The 10,299-nt window shown below is 42.1% G+C and overlaps 1 protein-coding gene across 6 annotated transcripts in view; it reads left to right on the forward strand.

Moving 5' to 3' along the window:
• Window positions 1-2,479, forward strand: part of arhgap17 (Rho GTPase activating protein 17) — an 88,359-nt gene extending 85,880 nt beyond the window's left edge. For 4 of the 6 annotated variants that reach the window (XM_033040745.1, XM_033040743.1, XM_033040744.1 and 1 more), the window contains one exon: window positions 1,505-2,479. In XM_033040745.1, the coding sequence (XP_032896636.1) occupies window positions 1,505-1,547 (43 nt within the window). In that variant the 3' untranslated portion in view covers window positions 1,548-2,479. Of the gene's footprint in view, window positions 1-879; window positions 922-1,504 lie in introns of all 6 variants that reach the window. The other 2 variants (XM_033040746.1, XM_033040747.1) reach the window with 2 other exon arrangements.
• The last annotated feature ends 7,820 nt before the right edge of the window (window positions 2,480-10,299 follow it).

The raw sequence follows: 10,299 nt of genomic DNA on the forward strand, positions 1-10,299 counted from the left end.
AAATTACATTACATAGGTAAAAATAAAATCTAATTCATAAAGAATGTAAAAGAGTGGGGAAGACAAACTAAGATAGGTTAATTTAAATTTAAAACCAATGTACGATGTACCACCATGGTGGGCCAAATGGCTTTTTTAGGATTAAAATAGCTAATTTCAATGTTGTGCATTTTTTTTTTTTTTCAGATTTGGGTCAGTCAACTAGGCAAATTGATTTGTCAGTAAATGTGTGCCTTCTGGGGTCAACATTGAAGCAAATAAAATCCTGCTAATGAAAAATGTTTGCATTTTCCACAAAGGATAGAGCCTTTTTTTTTAAACGATTGCAAATTATGATAAACAAGATCCTTAGTGTCTTCCCCAATGCCATTCCAATTAGTCACCAGTCATTGTTCTGGTGGGATAATGGAGCATCATGTGCATTAAACAGGAAAAGGGAAAACATTTGAAATCTTATTAAAATTAAATGTGCTGACTTTATGTCAATGCTAACTTTGCATCCTACTTTCAGAAGATATTGGTCAATTTTAACAGACCAATATCAGGTAGGTGGTGGTGCAGTTTAAGGCAATTCAAAGACCTGTCCTGTTGTGATTTAAAACATCAATCCGGTGCATATAGTTGCATCTTTCAAATTGGTGGGCCATTCCAGCCATTCAATGGTAGAGAGCAATTTGAATGCAGGATCATGTGCCAGCAGATTAACCTTTTCATAACTGTCAGCCCTCAGGCTGCGACAGAGCCTTTAAGCATTCCATGCATATGGTGGGTATGATAAGCACTTGCGTGCACTTTTACCACTTCACAGACTGTCCTCCAATGTGAAAGATCTTTTCAACAATGATTTCTAATTGTAAACTATTCTATTGAAAAATGCAGATGTTTGACCAGCAAAGTTTGAGCAGAATTGGGAAAGCTATGGTAAGATTTGGGCAACTGATTGGCCAATTAATCCTGCTAATCCGCAGTGGTGATTTTATGCATGTTTTCCAGCCATTACTAACCCTGCATCATGCTGCTTGCCTGCACTAATAATGCATGGGTATAGACAGTTTCTCAGGACATCAATAAATTGTTTAAATCTGCATTGAAATCATTGCACTGTGAAAGCAGTCAACCATTCCATTTTATGCATAGATTATAGCAGTTTCGCTGCCTTCATTTTTGTATTAAGTATTGCAGCAATTTTGTATGGTGTACATCAATTTTCTGAAGTTTCCAATAGAGATGTGAGTTGTACATTAAGCGAGTGTTAAGAAACCTGCACAACAGTGCAAGAAATATTATAGTGCAGGTAACAGACTGCTGATGTATTATCCACAAGGTGGTAGGCTGTATAGGAATTATCTAATACAAACTTGAAAAATTAGGTTTTCACATTGATGCCAGCCTTTAAAGCCTTTGCCTCTGCTGTGGTGGTGCAGGCATCAGAAAATCAGATGATGCACAGGAATCATCCCGAGAATGTTTAATTAAAAACTCACTAATGCTTTGTGTTTGCTAGATTCCGATTCAACTGTGAAAGAGCAGGACTGGAAACACTCTGAATCACCCTTGGAGCAGATGTCTGCCCCAGAGATCGTGGAAATGAGAATATGTGAACAGCAGGATGTCGATAATGACACGGAGAGCACTGCTTTGTGAAAGGTCGCCAGTCTGCAACATTTGCACCACTATACTGTATTCTTCAAGGCTTCATCTGCTGCTGTCTTAATTTTGCTGCATCTCCAAAGTGCAACTTTCAGCAAAGTAAACTTTGTTTTTCCTCAACTAGACATGCTCATATTGCATGGAATCTAATTTCAAGGGCTCATCAATACCACTAATGTGGACTCTGTACTGCTCCAAACCCTTGGTATTCAGGAGATGGCTCTGACAGATATTGTCTCTTTGTGGAAAACCTAGGTTGCATGAAAAGCAATTGCCCTACGGGATTTTGACTCTGGATGAATAGCCACTCATAGGTTGAAGTTGTATTAACAGTGCCTTGTGCAATTTTCAAGTTTCCAGATGGAAATTTACAGTGGTCTTATATTTTTCTTTTTAAAAATTGTACTTTAAGCAATGTCCAGATTTTGTACAAGATTATTATTGTGTTGAGTTTGACATACACATGTGAATGGTACTGTGCTGAAATTTAGTCTGCTCAATCTGTACATTTGTATTTATCCTGAATGCAGATTGCTGGTAAGATTAATGTAAAACCAACCATACTAGGTTGGTGTTCACCTTGAAGCTTTTTCCTCTCTTTAACATGAAGTGCACTTCCTGCCTTAAAAGTCTTGTTTTGCATTCAAGGCAATTTTATATCTGATTAAAACTGAACAAATAGTTAAGCTTAATATTGTTTTCATCAGTTTGAAAATTTGTTTTGAATTAGAAACATGTGCAGTCTGGAAAATGCACATAAGTTGAAATTCTGTATTAAAAAAGAAATAAAATAAACCACTAAGCTGGTTGCTTGTGGACATGGTCTGAATGTCCATGGTCTATTTTATTGAATTGACAGCCAGTGAAAGACCAAGGCCTCAATTATAGATACCACCAATTCAGAGCAAATATGGGGGATACTGAGTGAATAATGTTAAATTTCAATTTATAAATTCCAAATACGATTGAAAACCAACGGTTTAATTGTTTTGAGTTTCTCTGGACAAATTGACACCGAATCTGCCTTGACAATGAATTTCAACTATTTTTGGCATTTTTAACATGACAGTGGTACACACTAATCCCTGCAAAGCATCATAAAACAGCCAAAATGTAGTGCAAAAAAAAAAGGCATACATAGAAACAAATGCTAAATAGTCGAGAGTCATTACCTTCGACTCATCAATCAACTATGACCATCAAGCACCCATCCACAATAATTCCAGTCTTCCACCATTTCCATGCACTACCTCTGTTTCCCTCCCTGATTCAACACCCAGTCATTTACAGCAGCCAATCAACCACCTAAGGCACATATATTTTGGATGTGGAAGGAAACTCATGCAGTCACGGAGAGCCTTGGCCGTTTAAAGATGGACACACAGCAAGCAATTCACAGTATGGCTGCAATGAAGGAGACCAGCTACAGGGCAAGACCTGGTCAATATGCCATGAGGGAGGGCCTGGGCTTCAGGGCACCCTCTGACTATGACAGTTCCACCAAACATGATTTACCTCCAGCCCATGAAACACAAGACTGCAGATGCTGGAATCTGGCACAGAAAATCTAATTGCTAGAGGAACTCAGCAAATTGAGCAGCATCTATAGGGAGAAAGGAATTGTGGATGTTTCAGGTTGAGATCCTGCATCAGGACTGAAAATCCCTATACAACACCTCTTCCCACCATGTCGCTTGTAAGGATGCCATCCCTTTCTCCCAGTTTCTCCATCTCGGCTACATTTTCACATTATCCTTCATCTGCTATCAGCAGGCTTATATCTATTGGCCCCAGCCTCACCTATTGGCCCCAGCCTCATCTTCCCTCTTTATACCTATAACCTCTCGACTCTCATTGACCAGAAAACTTTACAACTCCTTTCACTCCACTGGTAAGTTCCTCCGGAGATTTGTATTTTGCCTCCTCTGGTACTGGTCCCTGCCGCTGATGAGAATGGGAATGTTCTTGGAGCTCCCCCCACTGGTTAGCTATTTCATTGTCCATGATTAGATAGGTAACATTTCATAGCTATGATCTGATCCATGGGATGATCACTGCCCTGCCACTGCAAGCTCTCTTGCTACATATGTAGTGCAGCTTCGTATGTACGTTTAGTTTTAGGTTTATTTTAGGTTTATTGTCATCACATGTGCTGAAAAGCTTTATTTTGCATGCTATCCAATCAAATCACAATACAATCAAGCCAAACTCAAGAACAATATGTAGCACAAAGAGAAAGCTACAGAGTGCAGAATCTAGTTCTCGGCATTACAGCGCAACAGTTTCAGAGATCCAATGTCTCCAATGGGGTAGACACGAATCGGACTGTATCTTAAGTTACGGAAGGATCATTCAGAAGCCTGGTAACGGGGGAAGTATCTGTTTCTGAGTCTGGGCGTGCACCTGCAGTATCCTGCTCCTGTATCTGCTGCCTGATGGAAGTGGAGAGGAAAAGATCTTTGATTATGTTGGCTGCTTTCCCGAGGCAGCACCAAGTGTAGATGGGAGTCAATGGTGGGTACTCTGGTCTTTGTGATGAACTGGGCTACATCCACAACTCTGCAATTTCATGTGGCCTTGGTTCCCAAACTAAGCTGTGATGCAACCTATCAGCATGCTTTCTATGATGATATATGTAAAGCCAAAGAACTTGAAGCTCTCGACCATTTCCACTTCGGCACCATTGATGCCGATTGGATCATGTACTCCACCATGCTTCTTGATGTCTTAATGACTACCATCCAATGGCCTTGACATTCATCATCATGAAGTGCTTCAGGAGGCAGATTTGTGGCACACGTTAAATTCAGCGTACATGTTAAATTTAGACTACAGCTCTGCTTTCAGTACCATTATCTTAACCAAGCTCATCTCCAAACTTGTGGAATTTACGAGACAGCACTCCCCTCTGCAACTGGATCCTTTTTTGTTTTAACTTCCTGCCCAAAAGACCACAATCAGTGAGGATAGGTATCAAATCATCCTCTACATTCTCAACAAATCTGTGTTCTCAATCCCTACCATACTCCTTGTACATCCATGACTATGCAGCCAAATACTAATCCAATTCTTTTTACAAGTTTGCAGATGATACCACTCGTGGCCTGGATATCAAATAATGAAGAGACGGACTACAGGAAGAAGATTGAGAACCTTGTAACCTGGTCCCAAGACAACAAACTCTCCCTCAATGTCAGCAAGACAAAGGAGATTGTGATTAACTTCAGAGAGCAAAGCTGCACACACATCCATTGATGGCGCCGAAGTAAAGATGGTTAAGAGCTTCAAATTCTTGGGTATAAATATCATTGGCAATTTGTCCTGGAGCAGCCACATCAATGCTATGGCCTAGAAAGCACACCAACACCTGCTTCCTTAGAAGACTTAGGAAGTTAGAAGACTTAGGAAGACCCCGGCCTGGTGCCAGGGTCTCGGACGTGTCTCAACGCGTCCAAGATATCCTGAAATCAGAGGGAGAGGAGCCTGAGGTTGTGGTACATATAGGTACCAATGACATAGGTAAAAAAAGGGAAGAGGTCCTGAAGGGAGGATTTAGGGAGTTGGGAGGAGAGTTAAGGACCAAAAAAGTAACAATCTCAGGATTACTGCCTGTGCCACGCGACAGTGAGAGTAGGAATGGAGCGAGGTGGAGGATAAATGCGTGGCTGAAGGACTGGTGCAGAGGGCAGAGATTCAAGTTTCTGGATCATTGGGACTTCTTTTGGGGAAGGTGGGACCTGTACAGAAAGGATGGGTTGCACTTGAACCCGAGGGGGACCAATATCCTGGCGGGGAAATTTGCAAAGGCTACTGGGGAGACTTTAAACTAGATGGTTTGGAGTTTGTAAAATGTGTGCAGGATAGATTTTTGCAGCAATACATAGAGGTACCTACTAGAGGAGGGGCAGTGCTGGACCTCCTGTTAGGAAATGAGACAGGTCAGGTGGCGGAGGTATGCGTTGGGGAGCACTTCGGGTCCAGTGATCACTTCAGAGCCAAAAGAGATGGGGGAGATATTGAACAATTTATTTTCTTCGGTATTCACCAAGGATATTAAATTATGTTAGGTAAGGGAAACTAGTAGAGTAGCTATGGATACTATGAGATTCAAAGAAAAAGAAGTACTGACACTTTTGAAAAATATAAAAGTGGATAAGTCTCCAGATCCTGAGAGGATATTACCTAGGACATTGAGGGAATTTAGTGTAGAAATAGCAGGGGCTATGACAGAAATATTTCAAATGTCATTAGAAACAGGAATAGTGCCCGAGGATTGGCGTACTGCGCATGTTGTTCCATTGTTTAAAAAGGGTTCTAAGATTAACCTAGCAATTATAGACCTGTTAGTTTGACTTCAATGGTGGGCAAATTAATGGAAAAGATACTTAGAGATAATATATATAAGCATCTGGATAAACAGGGTCTGATTAGGAACAGTCAACATGGATTTGTGCCTGGAAGGTCATGTTTGACTAGTCTTCTTGAATTTTTTGAAGAGGTTACTAGGTAAATTGATGAGGGTAAAGCAGTGGATGTTGTCTGTATGGACTTTAGTAAGGCCTTTGACAAGGTTCCTCATGGAAGGTTGGGTAAGAAGGTTCAATTGTTGGGTATTAATGCAGGAGTAGCAAGATGGATTCAACATTGGCTGAATGGGAGATGCCAGAGAGTAATGGTGGATGGCTGTTTGTCAGGTTGGAGGCAGGTGACTAGTGGGGTGCCTCAGGGATCTGTGTTGGGTCCACTGTTGTTATGTACATCAATGATCTGGGTGAAGATGTGGTAAAATGGATTAGTAAGTATGCAGATGATACCAAGATAGGTGGTGTTGTGGATAATGAAGTAGATTTCCAAAGTCTACAGAGAGATTTAGCCCATTTGGAAGAATGGGCTGAAAGATGGCAGATGGAGTTTAATGCTGATAAGTGTGAGGTGCTACATCTTGGCAGGACAAATCAAAATAGGACGTACATGGTAAATGGTAGCGAATTGAGGAATGCATTTGAACAGAGGGATCTAGGAATAACTGCATAGTTCCCTGAAGGTGGAATCTCATATAGATAGGGTGGTAAAATAGCTTTTGGTATGCTAGCCTTTATAAATCAGAGCATTGAGTATAGAAGTTGGGATGTAATGTTAAAATTGTACAAGGCATTGGTGAGACCAATTCTGGAGTATGGTGTACAATTTTGGTCGCCCAGTTATAGGAAGGATGTCAACAAAATAGAGAGAGTACAGAGGAGATTTACTAGAATGTTGCCTGGGTTTCAGCAACTAAGTTACAGAGAAAGATTGAATAAGTTAGGTCTTTATTCTCTGGAGCTCAGAAGGTTAAGGGGGGACTTGATAGAGGTCTTTAAAATGATGAGAGGGATAGACAGAGTTGACGTGGACAAGCTTTTCCCATTGAGAGTAGGGAAGATTCAAACAAGAGGACATGACTTCAGAATTAAGGGACAGAAGTTTAGGGGTAACATGAGGGGGAACTTCTTTACTCAGAGAGTGGTAGCTGTGTGGAATGAGCTTCCAGTGGAAGTGGTGGAGGCAGGTTCGATTTTATCATTTAAAAATAAATTGGATAGGTATATGGATGAGAAAGGAATGGAAGGTTATGGTCTGAGTGCAGGCAGAAGGGACATGGGGAAAATAATTGTTCGGCACGGACTTGTAGGGCCGAGATGGCCTGTTTCCGTGCTGTAATTGTTATATGGTTATAAGTTTGGCATGTCTCCCACAACCCTCAGTAACTTCTACAGATGCGCCATAGAAAGCATTTTAATGGGATGCATTGGAACAGCTCCATCCCAGACTTCAAGAATGCAGAATTTCTTACGGTCTTGGATAGAGCTGTCCCGTCAGGACGTAGCCAGACCATCGCAGAAACCAACCTCCTTTCCATTGACTCCATCTACACTGCATACTGCCACGGCAAAACCACCGCATAATCAAGGATGAGTCTCACCCCGGTTCTCCCCTCAGGCAAGAGATACAGAAGTTTGAAAACGCATACCTCTAGATCCAGGGACAGTTTCTTCACAGCTGTTATCAGGCAACTGAACCATCCTCTCACCAGCTAGAGTGGGGTCCTAACCTCTCATAAACCTCATTGGAGACTTTTGAACTGACTTTATTTTGCACTAAATGTTGCACCCTTTATCTGTACACTGTGGACAGCTTAATTGTAATCATGTATAGTATTGTCTTTGACTGGATAGCATGCCATCATCCCTTCCAAGCTGGTTACCAAGCTCACAGAACTGGGCCTCTGCGCACCCCTCTGCAATTGGATCTTCGATTTCCTCATCCACAGACGACAGTCTGTTCGAATTAGAGGAACCACTTCAACCTCAGTAACAATTAGTACGTGAGCGCCTCAAGGCTGCGTGCTCAGCCCCTGGCTGTACTCACTCTATACCCATGAATGCGTAGCCGGTCATAGTGTGAACTCCATCATCAAGTTCGCCGATGACAGCACTGTGGTTGGACGAATCACAGATGGGGACGAGTCAGAGTATAGAAGTGAGATCGACCGACTGACCAAATGGTGCCAACACAACAACCTGGCTCTCAACATCAGTAAGACCAAGGAACTGAGTATGGACTTTAGGGGAAGGATGAGGACCCACAATCCTGTTTATATGGTGGAGAGGGTCAATAACTTCAAATTCCTGGGCGTGCATATATCAGAAAATCTTTCCTGGACCCAGCACAACGATGCAATTGTAAAGAATCAGCGACTACCTGAGAAGATTACGGAGATTCGGCATGTCGAAGAGGTTTCTCATAAACTTCTACAGGTGCACGATAGAGAGCATTCTGACTGGTTGCATCGTGGCCTGGTTCGGCAACTTGAACGTCCAGGAGTGAAAAAGACTACAAAAAGATGTGACCGCTGCCCAGTCCATCACCGGCTTTGACCTCACCACTGTCGAAGGGATCTATCGTAGTCGCTGCCTCAAAAAGGCAGCCAAAATCATCAAGGACCCACACCATCCTGGCCACACACTTATCTCACCACTGCCATCAGGAAGAAGGTACAGAAGTCTGAAGACTGTAACGTCCAGGTTCAGGAACAGCTTCTTTCCCACAGCCATCAGGCTGTTAAACACAACGAATAAGCTATGAGCTCTGAACTGCAAAAGATTATATTATTATTTGTTATTTGCACTTTATTTGTTATTTATTGAACTTTTTCTTATTTTCCCGTTATATACAATGTTTACATATTCACATATTCTGTTGTGCTGCAGCAAATAAGAATTTCATTGTCCCGTCCGGGACATATGACAATAAAACACTCTTGACTTGACTTGGCTACCTTGGTACACGTGACAATAATAAACTAAATGTGCCGATCGACTCTGTGATTAAGAAACAAATTGCTGCAGGCAATTGTCAATGGGCTAGGCAGCATCGGTGGAGGAAAATGTACAGACATTTCAGGTCAGGACCTTTCTTTTGGATTGAAAGAGTAGAGGGGAGATGGCTTGGGAACAAAAGATGCGGGGAAGGGATGGGACAAGACCTGCAGGTGAGGAGGCATTGATTGACAGATTGAGTCAGGTGGGGGGAGTTAAAGGTGGAGATAGAAAGAAATGATAGGAGGTTATTCGTGGAGATAACAAAGGGCAGCAGATGATGGAATCTAATAAGAAAGGAAAGGTGGAACAGGACTCTATTGCTGTTTTCCGAAACTGCAGCATAATTTAGAGTCGCATTTAACCTGCACTCTAACTGTATCAAGTTGCACATTATGTTTCATTAATTCTACCTATAACTAATTGCAACCTCTGTAATGCAATTACTATCATCCCAGGGCTAACGGAAATCGAGCTAACATCTGTTGGCTTTGACATTCACTGTCGTGAAGGGCTTGAAGAGACTGATGATGGTGCGCGTTAACCTCAGCCTCCCAGACAGCACAGACACTGCAGGCCTCTTCCTGTCAGTAACGGCACATCACACTGACACAATCAGATGGTCACGAAACAGTCTGAAAATAGAAGTTTGACTGAGTCCTACTACTAAAGCATTAGCAGATTAACCCACATGTGAGATAAGCACCGAAAATAATGAAGGGAAGTTTGGAAAAACACCTTCATACAAAGAATCGCCTGTGGCAAACATTGTTGAAACAGATGATTACTTGCAAATGTAAAATATTTAAGAGAATTGTTGTAGGACAGAGGAAGCCCAGCAATCCAATAACCCCGGCTCTCCCACAGTCCACAAATTATTCTGTGATATAATAGTATAAAGTTCGGACCGATTCACCTTGCTGCACAAGGCCAGGTTTGCTGACGGCACTGTGGGCAGTAACGCACTGCATTATTGCAGGTGGAACTCCAAGCAGAATCCACCTGAGGACAATTGGGAAACTTGGACTGCACAGAGAGCTAAGTAGTTATTTTTTAGCGATACAGCATGGAAACAGGCTCTTTGGACAACGTCCACGCTGATCAGTGATATTGGACTGTTCCTCTTGCCCGCTGTCCCTTCTAAAGTCATCGTCCCCTCCCCTGGCTCCCTTCCTGGATCAACCCCAAGGCTAGTTCTATTCTACACTCGTTCTATTCAACACACTAGAGATCATTTACAGAAGCTATTTAACCTACAAACCTGCATGTCTTTGGAATGTGGGAGGAAACC

This window comes from Amblyraja radiata, chromosome 22, assembly GCF_010909765.2.
Source record: "Amblyraja radiata isolate CabotCenter1 chromosome 22, sAmbRad1.1.pri, whole genome shotgun sequence".
NCBI lineage: Eukaryota > Metazoa > Chordata > Chondrichthyes > Rajiformes > Rajidae > Amblyraja > Amblyraja radiata.